Here is a 20,257-nt window from a genome sequence, read left to right as displayed (position 1 = left end):
AAAACATCTAGCAAAAGCCAATAAGTGAATATATGGAAAGAAGCAAGAATAAAAAGAACAAAACAAGGAATTTTTCAACCGAAATTTATCTGTAACTCACTCTAACGACTTAAAACATGAAGGAGATTTACTACAGGGGCAGGACCTACATTTAGAACAACCCAAAGATTATCACTGCAAGGAGGTTTCTCATACTAACACCACAGGTCTCTGTGCTCTTCAAGCTCCCTGCACTGGTCTTTACGAGGAAAACACGTAACAAGCAAAGTAAGCAATCCTGTGACTCCTCTGCCAAGAATTCTATTGTCTTAATTTGCAGTTTAACTCACAAACTGATAATGGCAAGAAGAGGAGGGGGAAAAAATCTTCCAAATCTGAATTAACATTATGTTAACTTTCCCATCAGAGATCCTGCTAGAATTTTTTTTCTGAAGTGGTCCAAAGTTTACTAGAAAAGGTAGTTCTAAGCAAACTAATAACAGAAATAAAATTTCCTGGAAATTTATTTAAGCTTTAAAAAAAAATTTAAGAGCTTTTTAACATATATCTTGCTGAAACCAATGTTTCTATTTTGGGTTTTAGTTGTTAAAGTCACCAAGTGAGAGGATCTTGCTCAGGAAAGTGTTCTTTAGTTATTTCAGAGTGCTTTGAAAAAGTCAAGCTGTGTTTAAATGATGTGTTTTGTTTTTTAATTTTTATTTATTTGACAGACAGAGATCACAAGTAGGCAGAGAGGCAGGCAGAGAGAGAGGAAGGGAAGCAGGCTCCCCGCTGAGCAGAGAGCCCGACGAAGGGCTCGATCCCAGAACCCTGGGACCATGACCTGAGCTGAAGGCAGAGGCTTTAACCCACTGAGCCACCCAGGTGCCCCAAGCCAAGCTGTGTTTAAAAAGCCTATCTACTTTACGTTCTTCAGTAATCCTGCAATTAACCTTCAAAAGTAGAATGAATTTCCGATGACACCGAGATGAGCTGCTTTCCAACATTTTGACCAAAACTCATGTGTGTGCTGTACATGTGTGGACATGCACGTATCTGCAGAGAATACACATGTAAACAAAACAAAATATTAGCAATATCAAATAGTATGTGTAGCTTCCTGTAATATTTTCTATCCTCTTCTACTTCTTAATAAAAAATTCTGACGATGGCTCACTAAACTGACTTCATTGCACACTCATGAGTCTGACTCACAATTGAAAAACACTGAACCAGATTGTGATGTTGTGATTTATAGTAAGAATTATACATTTAGTCCACTATTTCTGGCACAAAGAACCCTTGAGATTTCCCAAGCAAGGAGAGCAGCAAAGGTGTTTTTTGTTATGTTAATCAGGTGACTCTGAGGGGCGGGTTGCTAAGAGAACCATGTGATTAGAGGGTTAGAACTTCAGCCCCACTCTCTGACCTCAGGGCAGAGGAGTGTGCTAGAGACTGAGTCCCCTCACCACTGACGGATGATTTAATCAATCATGCCAAGCCTCCATGAAAAACTCAAAAGAACAGGGTTGGGAAAGCCTCCCGGCTGACCAACACCTGGGGAGAGCTAGAGAAAATGTGCACTAGGAGAGCGCAGGAAACTCCACACCCTTTCCCCATATTTTGTTTAAATCGTATTATTCTATCTTCTGGTTCCTGAGTTATATCCTTTTACAATACATGGCTAATCTTGTAACTAAAATGTTTCTCTGAGTTCTGTGAGCTGCTGTAGCAAATTAATGGAACCCAAGAAGGGAACTGGAAGCTGGAAGGTGACTGGACGGTGACCTTGGAACCCAAGAAGGGAACGGGAACTGGAAGGTGACAACTTGGACTTGCAACTGGCTTCTGAAGAGGAGGGGATGGTGGTGGCGGGAAGCTGTCTTGCAGGGCTAAGCCAGGATGCTATCTTCAGATAGATAGTATCAGAATTTAGCTGAATTACGGGCCACCCAACTGGTGTTAGAGAATTGCCTGGTGGGGTGGGAATCCTCCCACCCCGCAGGAACAGGCTTTAGAATCTTATAGTCCAACACCCACACACATGTGAGTCAGCAGATTTTATCAGTATCAAGAATGAAGCACGAGCCCCCACCATCCAGTCCAGTGATGGCACTCGCTGCCTCATGGGGGCCTTTCTTAACTAGGGAGGTCTGACCCTAAGAGGTAAGCAATCCTTCATAAGAATCAAGAGACTGCCCCTCTAGGGAAGTGATTTCTAAACTAAGACATGAAAGTTAAGAAGAAGAAGAGCACCTTGCAGAGTGCTGGGAGAAAGGAATCAGGCAAGAGAGAAACAGGTACGCAAAGGCCCAGAACCAGAAAGGCCCTGAGATGACCAACGAAGCAAAAGAATGTCTGGTGGGAGCCCAGGGAGCAAGAGAAAAGTATGGGAGAAGAGAAATATGGGAATCAGGTTAGGGACAGAAAGGAATTTAGACTTTCATGTAAGAATAAGGAGAGCTTTAGGCCGTGGTGAGTTTTTCTAGTTTTGTCTTTCAAATTAAACTTCTAGTTTGTCCATAATGGACAGAAGCTGGATTGCAATCATTTGCTGGTTGTATGTGTTGCCAGTATTTTCTGTTTCTGGGGCCTGTCTTTCCACTTTCTCTACTTCACCTTTAGGTGAACGGGTGTTCGTAATTTTAACTAGGTAATAACGTCAGTCTTTTTTCTTATGGTTTCAGCTGTGACCAATTAAAAAATACTTCTCTACCCCAAGATAAAGATTCTTTTTTTTTTTCCCTGAAAGTTTTAAGGTTCTGTCTTTCGTGTGCTTTTTGGATTGACTTCTGCAAATGAGGAGATAGGTGGACCCAATTTCCTTTCTTCGGCAAGAATAACCAACTATCGGGGCACCTGGGTGGCTCAGTGGGTTAAAGCCTCTGCCTTCGGCTCAGGTCATGATCTCAGGGTCTTGGGATGGAGCCCCGCATCGGGCTCTCTGCTCAGCGGGGAGCCTGCTTCCCTTCCTCTCTCTCTGCCTGCCTCTCTGCCTACTTGTGATCTCTGTTTGTCAAATAAATAAACAAAAATTAAAAAAAAAAAACCAACTATCCCCTCAGTAGTACTTATTAGTGGCCATCTTTCCCCCCCATTGAGCTACATGCCCCTCTGATGTATATGAATGGATCTATTTTTGAGTATTTATTCCATTGGTTTAAATAAAAACTAATCAGTATTGCAAGCTAGAGTATTAAATAATTTTAAAATGTTTAAAATACAGAATGCTTATGTGAGACTGGCAGAGTGCCCCAGATGAAAGAAGAGAGATCGAGACCAGACGGGAGGTAATATGGGCTCAAATCAAAAACGCACCATGACTTGAATTAGGGCTGTGGCAATACAAGTCATAAAGAGTAGAAGGACTGAAGGTAAGTTGAGGCAGCATGAAAAGACACGGTTATGGAAGGAGAAGGGCATGAGAATAACTGAAGGAATCCAGGATACTTTGTTAACACCAGGCCCCCAGTCACTGGGTAGATGATTGCACTATTTACTCAGACGGGGCAGACGTGAGGAGGAATGGGCCTATAAATACAAATTTTGCTTTGTAATTTTTCTAAATAACCTTATTTTTATAGAGCACTTTTAGTTCACAGAAGTTATAACTTCTTTAGATCAGAAATCATGTGTGTAAGGAACAAGCAGTATATAAAGAAATTAAGTCATGCAAAATCCTACCAGCCAAAAAAACAACTAATGTAATGATCAAGTCCATCTTGTATTTTTCAATCATACATAAGCATTTTAAAACACAAGTAACATGATGCTGTCTTCAGTTTAAAGTTCTTCCTTTCTTCTTTAGCGCATATCAAACTTCCTCCCATATCCCTGAGTAATGCTTTGACTGCATCACTGATAACGGCTGCACAGTGTATGCCACTGTATAGATATGGGAGAGTCCACTTTTGTGAATTGTTTGGTTCAGGTTTAGATTGTTTCCAATTTTGATGTATATATGGAGTCACCATGGTATTACAAAATACCCGTTGGAAGACAGTTCCTCCGTACGCTATAGAATACCCAAATCAAAGTGGCCTAAGTAACAGAGATTTTTAGTTCTCACTTAACAAGTCCAGGATTAGTCGGATGACCTGGCCATATCAAGGTTTTGTGTCAACATCTCTCTGGCTCTCATGGTCTCTCTCATGTCCCATTTCCATACCAAGATGGCTCCAAGCATTAACTCATCCTCACACAACCAGGTTCATATGCAGAAAGAGGGCAATTTTCTTTTTCTGGGTTTTTCTGTTAAGGAGAAAAAGGTATCTCCTTGTATCTCATGGGACTTGGATAGGGTCACTGGCTCACAGCCCAGCTGCAAAGAAGCCTGGACAGAGCACCTGGATGGGTTAGCCTCCTCAGCAGGAGGGGCAGGCTCAGCTTGCAAGAAACAACCAACAAAACTTGCCTGGACATCTATCTTTGCTCACAGGCCAGTCTGAACCTCTTAGCTGAAAGAGACCCCAAACCATCTCTGAGCTTTTAATCCAAGTAGGCAGCAGCTTAAACTTCCCCTTATAACAGTTCCTTCTCCCAGATACTCATTCGTGCAGAGATCGTTCTACAAATTGCTCCTAGTCAACCCAGAACTACCCAGGGGGGGAAATACATGACTGCCAGTTTGCTTCAGAGCCACGGTGGCACTGGCCCCATGGAGATGATAATCTGGGTGTCTGGATAAACTCTCCCCCTTTTTATAAATCTACCAAGGGAAAATAATGTATGAAAATCACAAGGGACAGAACAGCTGTGGAGCTGCCTTAAAGAGGGTTTGTGAATATACCCCTCTGAGTCTTCCTTGCAAGGTTTATGTGTAGGGCTTAGCGTTAACTATCGCTTACTGGGTCCGTGCGACTACTGCAGTGTGCTTATTATGGTACCCCACCAAGCAGCTGCTGTTCACAAGCAGAATGGACAAGACTTTCTCCAGATGGAGAAATAGAAGCAGGAAAAAAGTAAACAGTTTATCATAAGACCATGAAATAATTTCAAGTAGGACTCCCCCAAATACACTGGCAATCCCCACAGATTCCTATTTATGTGCCTTTGACTGGCCAATGGCCCTCTAGGGTCCTCCTCTACCAACATTCCCTTCTTCAGCCACTGCTGCCTATAATTCACTTACCCTCACACATCTGCTTTCACTGGGTAACCGCTACCCCGGTGCTTGATTCATGATTTAATATTAACATGATTTATCCATCTTTGGATCTACCTCTCCCCATGAGATCATGAGCACCAAAGAGGCAGGGACCAGTTTTTAGATGCCATTGTGTTCCAGAACTTTAAAGCGTGCTGGTATAAACAGGAAACTAATAAAGTTTCTGAAGGAATACTGACTTGTCTGTATTGTTTTTAATACAACTATATGAAGGCAGCTTCTGGCTCCAGTTAATTCCTCTTAATATAAACAATATCCTGACCAGCCATTATCATGAACTGTCAGTTAAGCTTAAATGTTTAAATGACTGACTTATGTTCCATAGTACCTATGATGATATGAACCAAGTATAGCTTTGGGTTGTTTTGTTTGTTCGTTTCTTAATTTTTTTTTTAAGATTTTATTCATTTATTTGACAGACAGAGGTCACAAGTAGGCAGAGAGGCAGGCACAGAGAGGGAGGGGGGAGGAAGCAGGCTCCCTGCTGAGCAGAGAGCCAGATGCGGGGCTCGATCCCAGGACCCTGCGATCATGACCTGAGCCGAAGGCAGAGGCTTAACCCACTGAGCCACCCAGGTGCCCCTGTTTTTTTATTTTTAAACCATCAACAGCTCAAGGAACTTCCCCATCCCCTGGGCAATATTTAGAAACAAATTCAGTATAAACTCCTGATCTCCAGATTTCTGAACAACTGTCTAGCAATGTCTCCTTTTAATGCGACAGACAACTGCTTTCTAGCTGCACACATCCCACCAGGAAGTTTACTATTTCCCATCAAGACCCGGCACAGTTCTACTGCCATAAAACGCAGGCTCAAACATTTTTGTGTCATGGGACCTTTTGTGAAACTAAGTCCAAAATTTCTTCTCTCGAAAATGTACATATTTCTTTCACCCACCCATAATTTTGTCAACAATAGACAGCCTCATACCCAAGCATGAAATCCAAGAAGATCCAAGGGCCTAGACTTAAAATACCAAGGACCTCGGTTTAAAAGTGGTGTTCATAAAAACTTGTGATTCTTACGTATGAGAGAAAGTTAGAACACACAGGGAGAAACACAGAATGAGTCAGAAGTAGCCAGATGATCTATGCAACGAATCGCTTCAGACAACTCAGGCTAACCAATTAGTATGTGCATCAGGCTCGCCCAATTTCCATTTCCCTCACTCAGCTCTGCACACTAAACACTGGACAATCCTACAGTGGGTCTTGGGATAAAGAGACTATTGATCCTAGTATAAAAGAAAGAAGAACACAGAGTCAAAGGAACAAATAAGGACAAGTGTAACAGAATGGTTAAATGTGTGAGCTCTGAAGTTGGTTGGTGTAAGTGTGAACCCCGTTCTGCCACTTCCTCCCTGCGTGGCCTTTAGAAAACTACTTACCCCTTCAGAGCCTTGGTTTCAATTTTTCTAAAGTTGGGAGAGTAATACTATCTTCCACCACAGGGTTGATGTGAAGATTAAAAGCAGTACTGACACAAAACAAATCATAAACATTTGCTATTTTTACTTACCTGTTGAGGGAAAAGCATCTAAGCCTAGGGATGTAAATCAAGAGAAATAACTGTGACACAAAAGGCCCTCTAGTTTTAAAATAAAAAACCCTACAGTTACCAAAATTAAGAGGCTTAGAAACCATACAGTGCATACAATGTTAGAAAAGTGAGAATACTTTAGTGGCTATCTGCTCCAGCCATGCAGCCTACAGGTGAGAAAACTGTTAAATGAAACTCCTAAGATCATACTGTGACACTCAGGATTGTGGATTTTCTACCAGTCCAAACTTCCTCTCAAAACTGTATGCACATTTGGGGGGGATGATGCAAAAATAGCTCAAAATAGAGTATTTATTCATTTAACAAATATTTATTAAACATAATAAATTACTGTATTTTTAAAAAAAAAATTTTTAAGATTTTATTTATTTGACAGAGAGAGAGAGATCACAAGTAGGCAGAGAGGCAGGCAGAGAGAGAGGAGGGAAGCAGGCTCCCCGCCAACCAGAGAGCCCGATGCGGGGCTCAATCCCAGGACCCTGAGATCATGACCTGAGCCGAAGGCAGAGGCTTTAACCCACTGAGCCACCCAGACGCCCCTTAAATTTTTTTTTTTAAGATTTTATTTATCTATCTGACAGAGAGAGACACAGTGAGAGAGGGAACACAAGGTGGGGAAGTGGCAGAGGAAGAAGCAGGCCTCCTGTGGAGCAAGGAACCTAATGTGGGGCTCGACCCCAGGATCATGACCTGAGCCGAAGGCAGACGCCTAACGACTGAGCCACCAAGGCGCCCCTTACTGCATGTTTATTGAACAAATAGTTACTGAATCTTTACTGTACAAGTATTAATTGAATGTGATGAGCTACACATTGTTCTAGGCACCACAGCAGGAAGTCAACAAGATCTCACTTGCTAGTGAGGGCAGCGTGATGCCTTCATGAACAAATAAATGGTAAATGCTACGAGAAAAACAGAACAGGCTAATACGGCAGAGAAGGAACTGGGTAAATGAGCTACGAAAGCCTGCTGATCAGGGAAGTCCTTTCTCTGGAGAGACATGAGCTGGGACTTAAACGAGCACTAGGAGGACCGCGTCCGGACATGGAGGGTGAGCCTTCAAAAGCACTGATGCACAAACTCTCAGTCAAGAAGCAGCCTGGGGTGACCCAGGGAGAGAAGACAGAGGCCAGTGTGGGAATGTGGGTGAAATACAGTCAAAGGAAGAGAATGAGTGGTATACAACATCAGAGAGGTGGGCAAAGATTCAGCTCATGAAGAAATCTGTAGGCCACAGGAAGATATTTAGGTTTCATTCTAAGCAAAACTGGCCGCCCTCAGAGACAAGTTTTAAGCAGGGGAGCAATAGGACCCAAGCTGTATTTCAGAAGATCAGGTAGGATAAAGAAGAGAGAGACAAATGTGTAAAACAAGAAGCCCTATGAGGAGGAGGCTGGAGACCAGAGGAGGGAGACAGGAAGTGGAGTCACCTTTGATATACAGTCTGGAGGCAGAATAGAGACCAGTTTTGATAGGAGAGAAAGTTTTTTATTGAGCTTGCATTTCCTTCCCTTCTTCCATCAGCCAGTCTCTAGGACATGGACAATGAAGACCCAAGTTCCGAGGGGTACTGGAAAGAGAGAAAGCAAGAACAGCAAAAATACGCACAAAATGGAATGGGGAATATCGATAATGAAAGCTACAGGTATCAAGACAGTGTGTCACTGGCAAAAGAACAGACACCCAGTTTAATGGAGCAGAAGAGGGTCTGGAAGAGAACCCACATACATACAGCCATTAGATCTTCAACAATGGTGCAAAGGCAATTCAAAGGAGAAAAGAGTTACTTTAACAAATGTGCTGCAACCATCAAATCAAAGGTCCACCTAAAGAAAGAAAGAGAGAAAGAAAGAAACTAGATCTACATCTCATACCACAAACAAAGTAAACTCAAACTGGATCCACAGGCCTAAACATACTTCTTCTAGAAGAAAAGCTAGGAGAACTTCTTTGTGGTCTTGGGTGAGACAAAGATTACTGAGAGACACCACCAAAAGTTAAGGCTCATGAAGAAAAAATTCATATATCCGACTTCCTCCGTGTTAAAAATTTCTGCTCTTCAAAAGATACTATTAAAAAAAGATTAAAGAATGATTACTGATTGGGAGAAAATATTTGCAAAACATACAAAGGACTTACATCCAGTATTTTTTTTTTTTTAACTCTCAGAACTTCACAATAAATAACTGACTCAAGGAAAAAGGGAGGCAAAGGTATGAGCAGAAACTTCCCAAAGAAGACAGACATCAACAAGTCATTAGCTGTTACAGAAATGCATAAACGCACGGGTACTACCACCGACCTATCGAAAATGGCTACTGACTCGAAAAGCCTACAACTCCTCTTGCTGCTGAAGACGTGGAGTAAAGGTTGTCTCACAGAGCGTACTAGTGAGAGTACAAAACTATACGGTCACTCTGGAAAATAGGAGGTCAGTGACTTTCAAAATACACTAACCATGTAACTCGGCAATCCCACTTCCAGATAATCACCCAGAAGAGAGGAAATCTTATATTCATTTACAAAAACTTACACAAATCTGTATGTTAATATTTACTAGGACTTTGTTCACAATCACAAAAAGCCACAGCTAACCCAACTGTCCTTCAATGAGTAAACACACTAGTCTACCCTACAACAGAATATCGTTCAGCCATACAAAGGAACCAGGAATACAGGTAAGCACAGACAAAGCTCAAATGCATTACTCTAAATGAGGATGAAAACTCAAAAGGCTGTATTAGTGTTTAATTCCATTTATAGGACATTTCAAAAGGCTCACTTTGGGAGAAAAAACATCATGGGCAGGTGCCAGGGGCTGGGGTAGGGATAAAAACTGATGATGCAGAACAAGGGAATTTAGGGAGGAGGACAAGAGAGAAATATTCTCTATCTCCATAGTGGTGGTAGTTTACATGACTGTATTCAGCTGTCAAAACTCATAGTACTCTATGCTAGAAAGGGTCAACTTCACTTTATATAAATTATACCTCGCTAAGTCTTTTTGAAGTATACAGAATATCAATAACGAATGTCTTGCTAACTCCTAAAACCAAGTATAAAAAATATAAATCCATAAATGTATGCCTCATTTTTATTATGTTTTCTGTCTCTCTTTGTTCTGTTGTCCTTGGAGACTAAAGTTTTACTGAAATTAAAATGTGTAAATTGAAAGTTGATTATGTGTAGTAAAATGCAAAACCAGGAAGCTTACAACTACCAAAACCTTAAAGATGATTCAAATGTAATTTGAGGATCATTTCAGAATACACTTTAGAAGAGGTTTAAAAATATCATTCAAAGAGAACGTAAAATGTGCCCCTTTGATATGACTTGGTGAAGGTATTCAAATATTTGCTGCATGAATGAAGGGGTAGATATAATCATCATTTTTAACCATTCGATAAAAGGTTCTAACCTTTTCACAAAGGACCTTAGGAAAACACCTAAGATCATAAATGCATTTTTAGATCAAAGATTCCCAAACTAATTTCCTAGGGAGCTCTGAGGAGAACACACACCAACAATCCTTTTAGCCTAAGTCCTTAAACCCCTGAGCTGTTGTTCTGGCGAGCCTGCCCATTCCCTTCCTCCCAGCTTCGAAGGGCACAAAGCAGAGGGTCTAGCTACATGGGCGCTGCTGCTGCTTGTAGGGACAATAAGAGAGTCAGAAAAAGGGATGCAAAAAAGAAAAAACAAGCCACTAACCAATCAAAGGGATAACAAAGTGCAAGCTCACAAGCTGCCCTGAGTGAAACCTGTTTTTCTGTGTTAACTCTTACACCCAGACCCCTGGACCCCTACACAGGCTCGGCCTGCTGTGCTCTAGTGTGAACGAAGGGCAGATCACAGATCTGGGAAACTTCACATCTCCTTAGTAGTGGAAACGCAAAGCCCACGGGCCTTTCACTAAGTCAGATGCACCCACCAAGACACGTTCTGAAACTCTTATCACACTTTGTGCTGAGTTCTACCTTGAGCTATGGAAATACACGTATTAGACAGAAGGAGAGAAAGAAGGGTTCCTTCCTCAACAGAAAGAAAAAGAGTAGCACTTCAGGTTGGCAACATGAAGGGAAGAAGAGAGGGAGGGAGGAAGAGAAAAAGGGGAAAAGAGAAAGAGAGAGGAAAAGAGGAAGGAAGGAAGGAAAGGAGGGAGGGAGGGAGGAAGGAAGGAAAATGGACTAGCTTCTAGAAATTTCTTCTAAGAAAGCTATGTAACAGAACCTGACAGAGTATATACCATAAATACAAATTAGAAATCCTGTTCTTTACCCAGGTTTCTTAGGGAGTCCTAAAGTGGAGACAGAGCTAAAAAGAATTACTTGAATATATGAGAGTCTTCGTTATGAGAGAAGGGAAATTACTGCCTCTTAGAGCCTCATCAAATTGTAGCACAAAGATTAGATTATGACTGCATCAATCAATAATGTAGCCCCCTGATCCACAATAAATGAATCTGTTAAAAACAAAACAAAAAGAGTGAGGGGCAGGCATATCAACATATAGAGGAATGTGTAGACTTATGATGAAGACTGCGTTGGCTCCCGTGCATGCACGAGTTGATCGTCCCTGTGAGAGCAGGTGAGCAGAGCCCTGCCAACTGCAGAAGAGCAGCCCCCCTCCCCCAGCCTTTATCCCCGCAAGCCGCGTGCAGCCAGGGGCCAGCCAGTGGAGCCAGGGGCCAGCATGTCTCATAAAGCCTTTCAACTCCAGGCACACTGTCTGGTAAAGACAGTCACAAAGGTGGAGTTAACGATGCCTGATGAAACCCAAATCTATTTCACAGCTTGTTTTTAAGTTTATTCCATATTATATATCAGCTGGGAGAAGAAAAAGAAAGGGAAGCTTGTCTACAAATTTATGGAAAACTATTTAAAAAAGAATCTGAAAGCTAAGCTGTTAAAGAAATTATGTTTTACGTGCAGAACTCATGTCCGAAAACACACCACGATCCCAGCACCTGAGTACAGCTGCCTACCTATATCAGAAAGCCCCTGAAGGGCTTGGGGCTGATGAAGTAAAATCCTGAGTTTCCTAGTTCGTCCAAAAGTAGAGAGACAGGGCTTCGGCTGCACGTAATGTTAAAAAATGATTCCAGGACAGGAGTGAGACCTAGGGACAGTGAATCAGGGAAGAATGGAAATTGAGAACAAGGTATGTAACCCTGAGTCAATGACTACCATGGGCCACTAGCTGGAACTCCGTCCTGTTGGGACCCTTTGTGGAGCAATGAAGAAAGCATCTCAAAACTGCCCACCCACCAATGGGGCAGAAGCGGGGCGGGGGTGGGGTGGGGTGGCGATCATTCCCCCGGATGTTTGCCTGTGTGTCCAGATTACCCCATGGGGGTCGGTGTATATACCTGACCCTTTCATACTGCTCAGGGGTAAGTGAAGGCTGATTCCCCACCAAGAACACCTGGAAATGCAAGAGCTTCACCGTGTGGCTGAGGACAGGTGTTGCCAGGCCTGGGGAAACACTGCAGTTGTACTGGCCAGGGCCAGAGAGAAAGGCAGACAAGGGGAATGAGGGAATTGCAGGAATGCGGTAGCCCAGGAGGGACACCACTCCCTCAGCATGGGGTGGGGGGACGGGACATCTGTGCCCAAAAGAGGACAAGAGCACAACTACGGCAAAATTAACAATAGCTCTAGCAAGCCCTTTATTAGCAAATACAGAGGTGGGATGAAAATGTGGCTCTTGGATACTTAATATCTTTCTGCTTCTGTTGAGAAAAATGAAGTATTTTTAATTGTATGTCAAATTTTCTGTTGCTGGAAGCTGTGACAGGACAGGCAGGAACACACACATATTTTAATAAATACCTACATATTTGTATCTTCCAGTTTTTTGCCTAATGACCGATTAGTTTACAAAGACAACAAGAAAAACTACCACAATGGCGTATCTACATGCCTCTGGAACTTAAAATGGCAGTTTTGAAATCTATCATGGAAAAAAGAGGGATGTACATTTTCAAACTGTCATACCGCAAGACCCTCAGCCAAAATGCAATCTGGAATATGTGTGTGTCTATGTGTGTGTGTTTCTGTGTGTGTGTATAATTTAAGGCCCAATCATATGACAAGGACAATAAAACAAAATGCTAAGAGGAAGAAAAAAACCCCCCAAGGTATTGTCTTCCTTTTTTTAAACTAACTCAAACACATAGGATAGTAAAGGCAAAGTCATTTAAATCATTTCCTTAGTAATACAAGTAATATTTAAATAGATTTAATAGTGCTGCTCCAAACCAATGAATTATGGGTTTAAAACCTATTAAAATGTAATGTTTTTTTCCTGAGCTGAGAGGAGAGAGATTTAAATCCACTGAATTTTAATATTTCAGCTTGAGCTGCAGGAGGTAGAGAAAGTCCAAATGAACTATTCCATCAGCACCATTCAAGCATGAACATTTTAATCAGTTTTACTTCCTTGGAGTTCTCTAACACAGTTTACGCTGTCATTCTGAAAGCACTTAACACAGAGAGTGTGAAAAACCACCAAGGCTTGTTATTGCCTTCACAATTGATGGCAAATAATTTTGCAGGCTTCCTATCATTAAAATGTCACTGCTAAAAATTGAGGTTCAGCATTTCTTGTGCTAAACTGCATTTTCCTGCAAACACCATGGCATACCTGTTCTTAAGGAATTTTTTTTAAGGGTTTTCTTTTTTTTTTTTTTTTAATGCATATTTCTACCATTTTCCCCCCTCAAAGAGTTAGGTTAAAAAAGAGCGTGGAGGGAAATCCAAAGGAACCCCACTTTCTATTTTTAAAAGCCGAACATTTTCTTTTCCAATGTTCATACTAACAAAACTTTTTTTTTCCCCTAATGGTGGCTTCTTTAGTGAAATTCTTATGAGGTTCCAAGCCAGTCTCCTTTATTAAGCATAACCACATTCACACAGCATGTGCTGATTATATAGTGTAATGGATTTAAAAAGCATTTTAAGATAGTCAGATGACTCAATTTAATAATATAGGAAATGAAAACATCATTTCTAATTAGATCATATTACTGATTTAAAACTACAATTTGTGTGCTGTTCCAACAGTGTGATCTCGCAGAGATTCTAATTTAAAAACACAGTGGCTAGTAGGACACATGACAAGATCAAACTAGATACATAACATTCCCTCAGCCCATTTGGGGGAACTCCAGGAAAGCTTCAAGGAAATGTGAGATACGGCCAACTCAAAACAACACACAAAATATTGACTGTAAAATACAACACGGGAATTTTCCTGGGTTTTCTCCTTATAAATAAAAGATAAATGATATTTAACTTATTTCAATCTATCAACAGTTTTAAACTGAACATGACCTGTGAAAGAAATCATTATAACTGTGTTTCATTCCATTAAACACAACTAGCGTATTGTCAAGAGAACAAGCCGCCTCTCCAGGTTTCGGGCTCACTTCAGCATTTTGCATTTAAACTGCATGGATCACTGGTTTGGCTCATTTACCAATGAAGGTAGAATAATATTGCAGAGTTAAAAAGGTGCTTCATCAGATTTCATTAAATCTGGGAACATTTGCGCTTGTCTGCACGGTGTGCATACATATAAAACAGATACATATGTAGTGATAAACAAATGAAGGTCTGTTTGCAGGGGCTTTAGATGGGTCTTTGCCTCTTGGGAGGAAAACTTTCATTCCCTCAGTGGAAAAAAATCATGGCCGGCTCCAATTCCAAAACCAAGTACAAAAAAAAAATCTAAAATTGGTCCCTCATCACTTTCCATAGCAAGTCAAAATGGCACCACCTCACAACACAGCCATGCTCAAGGGGACACAGAAGAGCGGGCATGCACTGAAAATTCCACCATGTGATAACTGAAAACTACTGGACAGAAGGCATCACCGGGGCTGAAAGAGACAAAGACCACACACCACAGAGAAAAGCAGGAGTAGGGATGTATCAAGTGAGTTGGAGTTTTTTCATTTGGTTTGTGACTCCCTAAAACTGCTGAGTTTGTTTTTCTATCTCTGCAATCTGTTTTTCAGAATAGTAAGAGTGTGTGACAGTGACTCCATTTCCTGCTCAGACCCCAATAACCTGGAACCCCCACCAGATCCCCAACAGCACTGCTTTGATAGTATGTGGCTCTACCGAATGAGTTCTTCAACTAAGTTGTTTAGGTCACAAAATTAAACTTGCTAGATTTTAATAATTAAATCCATATACACACAATATGTCAGTAACCTGACAACAGTCTCATACATGATCCTTTCCCTGAGAAAAGGCAATCTGCCATCCCATCCAAAACAAGGTATGTAGAATCAAATAGATACATGAACCAGCACTGAAAAGATACTTGATGTGTGAATGGAAGGGAACCTGTTCTGAGTTTTAGATCTTCCCTCCTATTTTGAAGGAATAGTCAACATAGAACAATGGGGTTTTGATTCAGATTAATCTCTCCACTGTGCAGACAGTAACTAATAAGACTGGGAAAAGAAACAAAACAGCCTCTGTTTCCCGGCGAACCGGCTGCCAACCAGTCCTAAGGTAGGATGAATACTTGTGTTTTCGCAGTTCACACAAACAGTGAACACTAATAAACCAGAAATGACCCAGCACGCTCCCCTATCAGCCCTCCTGCACACATTCTCTCCTTCAACAGCAGACAGTGGTGTGGTGGGTGAGAAATGCTGGTTCTATCCCTGGTGACCTTGGGAGGTCTGGTAACCAAAATACATCCCAACGCGAACACAAGTGCTTCAAGCAAACACGGCTGGAATAGACACACAGAGCTAACTCTAAAATTACAGCTTTCTCCACTTAAAAAAAAATGTAACCTGCTGCTATTTTCTGGAGTTTTATGAAATAAAAACTGCTTGTGAAATGTATTCACCTCTCATCTCTCCCTCATCCCTAGAGCGTAGAAGTGTACGACAGATGAGTCTACACGGCTGGTTCTGATGCCGCCTTCTTTGCAAGGGCGCACTTCTGAGGAAATAAAGGTTGCCCCTTCCTATTTCTGATGTCTTCCAATTTACTACCAGTATTTTCTTGTGGTCAGAGGGCCACAAAACAGAGCTCAAAAGAGCCCATTAAAAAACAAGCCACAATCAGACTACGGCTCCACCACCACCGCCAGTCATCCCAGAGTTGTGATTTCCTTGTTAAAAGACAGAGGCATAATTGAAGCAATATCTTCACTTCAGATTGATTATCAGGCGACCCTTATCCGCATCTTCACTCAGCAATTTGAATTTTAATGAAAGTAAATGGAATAATTAGCATTTCAAAGTGTGTTTGATACACTGAGGGAAGAAAAAAGAGAAAAGACTTTTGTGTATCATCTATACACAAAAGAAAGTATTTGGGAGGGGGCAGAGAGAGAAAAGTATAGTTGTATTGTCTTCATTACAATAATCTAAGGAACTGCGTGTACCAGCTGCATAAATAGAGATGTAATATTGCGCTCTTTTCAGCTAAGATTTTTCACCTTTATTATCCCTTAAGTTTTAGCACCGTATTTTATTGCTTGTTACCTTCATCTGAGAGAACAAAAATCTAAGGGGAGTTGGAATGATTGCCCAAACCTATGAGTTCCAGCAGGATTTCCATGCAACATTAATACTACCATCACCAGGAAGAATATCCTAACTGGGCCACCGATTTTGCCAAAAGGTATACCTCTCATCTAGTATACTCCTACTACAAATGGACACTAGCCCTGGAGAACCACTCATCACAGAGGAGGAAGAGTAGCTGGGAGATACAAAAATGTACATTTTATTTCACCAAAAGCGGTATGAAGGTACTCTGTATTTGTGGAAAGACCAAAGAAATCAGGTCATTTTACCATTAGGGCAATCTCCATCTCCCCGCACCCCCCCCACCCCCCGCCAGGCCTAGGTCAGCAACAGGAGCTGATTGCAAAGGAAAGAAATATGAAAAATAACTATCTGGTCTCCTGAGGGGAGAATTTCTGGGAACTTGTCAACTGGAATTGGTGAGAATGTGATCCAAAGCTTTGGAGGTAGCCATCCAATTTCACATGAGACCATGAGACAGAAGGCCGAATTTCACTTTGTGGTCCCCTATTGCCTTTTGCCCTTTTGATGGAACAAAATTTAAAGAGAGAGAGCAAGCAAGCGGATGACACACACTAAGATCAGAGCTAAAATGGAAAGGCCACGTACCCCAATGATGGCGTTCAGTTCGGCCATGGTCACCTGCTTGGCCCGTTCCACAGCCTGCACCACTTGTTGCTGGTGCTATAAATGAAGATCAGAAACAGAATACAATTATTTGCTTTCTAGTCAGTCAAGAACAGCTTTTCCTAACATGTCCTCTAACTTCAATTACATGCAAAACAGGATTTAGGGGTCTCCATATTTCAAACAAAAGCCCAGGTGGTCGCTGACTAAATGTCTAGGGTACATCTGGGTCTCTACCGCAGAGAAGTAATGGGCATCCAACTGCACCCCTACAACTGGTAGAAGCAGCTTAAATTTTACTTGGATATCAGTGGTGCACTGTGGCCCAACATCTTCCACTAATACTAACAAACACAACAACACAATCCAACCCCCACCTGCTTTCTTTGTACCCCTTTTTCTCTGCCAACTACATAAAAATTCTGAAAATATTTCCTAGAAGTACTTATTTTTAAAATTTCTCCTGATTGTTGTTACAGTAAGCACTAGAAGGCCATTTAGAATTAAAGTTTATTTTCTTCTGAACATGTGCAAAGTGTTCATGTTTTAATTCCTGTCATGAAGGGCTGTATATTTAAAAGAGATTAAAGATGTACAACTTTCACTAGCAGTAAAGTCTAAGGACTTCAGGTGTTTCTTTTACGTGCAATAGAAAACTAAAACCTACACGTCTCACTTATTTATCCTCTGGAAAAACTAGGGTGGATAGTATAGGAAAATCCTGCCCTCTATCCAGGATTCAGTACTAAAGAGAATAAGCAAGAATGGAATATCGATAATTTATGTAATATTTTAAAAAGGAAGTAGCACAGAAGTGTCTGCAAGGAGGCACTCATTGACTTCTGGACACACACCACTGCGTGCACAAGCACCCCCCAAATATAAATATTATTCTCAACTAAATACACTTGAACACTCTAGTATCTACATTCTCGAATTTAGTCTAAAAAAGGTCTCCTCTGGACTTTTTTCAACTAGGTTTAGTATATGAAGAGCCAAAAAGACCGTGCTGTAAGACAAGCACTCCTCTGTGTGGCTAGGAAGAAACTTGTTTTGACTGATCCTAGTTGAGAAATGTAGCTAACTTTCTCCACTGATTTGAAGTGAATATGAAGCTTTGCTAGAGTATTGCTTAATACACATAATACGCTAAGCCATCAATTATACATGAGATTCCCCTTGAGCTACCTGGTATTACATTCCCAAACTCTCAAATATACACAGTAACTGCGATTAACTAGGGTGACCAATATTGCTACCTCCCCGCTGTGTAGGGTCAGAGGGGGTGTGGAGTGTGGAAAAGAAAACTGCTTTAGTTATCCATATGTGGTGTTTTCACCCTTGATTTCCTAATAGAAATGTGCATTTTGTGCCTATAATATAATGGTAAGAAAAATGTCAAATGGATCACTGCATTTCGAGCTCTTAATAAACTCTGAACTTTAAAGTAGATACCTTTGATTTTTTTTCTTAATTTTAAGAGTTTTAAAACAAGGGCTTAAGAAACAATCCCAAAGTCATCGTTTCTTAAGATTTTATTTATTTGAGAGAGAAGAGAGAGAGGGAGAAAGAACGCACAGGAGCAGGGGGACAGGCAGAGGGAGAAACAGACTCCCCGCTGAGCAGTGAGCAGGGAGCCCAGATGTCAGGACCATGAGATCCTGACCTGAAGGCAGAAGCTTAGCGGACTGAACCACCCAGGTGCCCTGAAAGTATTTCTAGATATCTCCATCCATTCTCTTATTCTTTAAAATATTTCCCAAAGTGAAATAACTCATTTCCTTCTCTGTTTGAAGAAAGTAAAAGTCCTCAAGATTCATAAAGACATTAGGAGGATCAGAGAGGCACACTCTATAAAGTGACCGGTAACAGCAGTTCTTCCTTAAAGCTACCCTAACCAGTATGTTAACCTACAAATACAGAGTTCATGTTTAGATTTAAAGCAATGTAGTTGTCAGAGTGGTGTAAAATGGCAGTACTTGGGACAACAGAGAAAAAGACATGTAAGATGACTGGGATTTTTCGAATACTCAAAGTGAGTATATGGACAGAAACTGGTAATGTATTTTCCACCTTCTACTTTCCAACATTCAATAATGGCTGCTCAAAACTTCAAGAAACCGAAAGCCAAAAGGACCACATGAGCACACATCCAACACACATATCATTCATTCCATTCATGCATCCAATCATTCAACAAAAGCCTTTTTAAGTTCTTACTGTGTCCAATTTCTATATATTACCGAAATATTTCCATATTAGTAAATATCCTCTACTTTATATTACATATTCAAAGAACAGTTCTGTAAGACAGACATGCAGATATACAGCTTGTTAAAGCCTTTCTACCATGAAGATTGTTCAACTCTTGCTTCATAACCTGGACTCCAACTGCCACGATGGATGCCTGAGGGCAGAAAGGGTATCTTTCTAGCTCAGCATTCAAATCAAGTGCATTTCCCGAGAAAACCAGAAAACAGCAGTGAACCAGAACAGTGACATCTGATGTCCCTATAGAAACTCTTGCTAAAAAGCTAAAATGACAATGGAAGTCATGATTCAGCTCCTTTGTTTCCTTTCATGGTAGTGGCCATGGGCTAATACCACAGCTGAACCCTACCTGTAGTTCAGGATTTTACTTCCCTATTTCTGCTTACAACTGTGAATCATCTGCTGTTTGAAGCTCCCTAAGGCAAAGAATGCCTCCTCCCAGTGTGCTCTGAAAGCACCAGAAACACCCTGACCCTGCTCACTCAGCCGGTTAGTAACACTAGAAGAAGCACACCCCAGGAAAGAAGAGGCAAACGTTCAACAAAGAAAAGAACGAACACTTGATGAAGAAGCCCCAAATCCTCAAGAACTGACCCAAAGGTGGCATTTTTTTTTTCCATTTCCAATTTTAACAAATAAGCTCTCTGACTCAGAAAACAGCAAGTTTTTCACATCTCCTTAGAACCCTGATGGTTTTCCCATTACGTCTGCCATCTCTTCCCCTTTTCTTCCCCTTCCCCATCTGTTCCTCTCCTCCCACTCCACCCTGCATCTCATTTCCTCTCCCACTTCCTGCTTCTCCCCTCTGCCACCTCACCACAAGTGGTGACAGCCACTCCAGCCCCAGTCAATCTGCAGAAAGCAACAGTCCTTTGGCCGTTTACTGCTCAAGCTGCTCCCTCACATAGGGGCCCCGACTGAACTTTTTCTACCAGCATCACCAAATAAAGTGCTACTAAGAATATACCAATAAGCCTAAGATGAGAGGGGGAGGCCTCTAACTGGGACTTGGAAGGGTAGGGGGAAAAGCCCAATAATTTATTCTTTAAAATACTGAAATTTATAATTTTAAAAAAGAAACCTTTAAAAAACAAAA

The 20,257-nt window shown here is 41.3% G+C and overlaps 1 protein-coding gene across 3 annotated transcripts in view; it reads right to left on the bottom strand.

The window, feature by feature from the left end:
• TLE4 (TLE family member 4, transcriptional corepressor) overlaps positions 1-20,257 on the bottom strand; it is a 142,893-nt gene that overhangs the window by 77,809 nt on the left and 44,827 nt on the right. For 2 of the 3 annotated variants that reach the window (XM_080820800.1, XM_080820801.1), the window contains exon 6: positions 16,873-16,947. The exons of the other annotated variant lie outside the window; for it this stretch is intronic. In XM_080820800.1, coding sequence (XP_080676926.1) covers positions 16,873-16,947 — 75 coding nt within the window. The remainder of the gene's footprint in view (positions 1-16,872; positions 16,948-20,257) is intronic. 3 annotated transcript variants of the gene reach the window in all.

This window comes from Martes martes, assembly GCF_963455335.1.
Source record: "Martes martes genome assembly, chromosome: 12".
Classification (NCBI taxonomy): Eukaryota; Metazoa; Chordata; class Mammalia; order Carnivora; family Mustelidae; genus Martes; species Martes martes.
The sequence above is the reverse complement of the archived record's forward strand: the minus strand, read 5'-3'. Positions and strand labels throughout refer to the sequence as shown.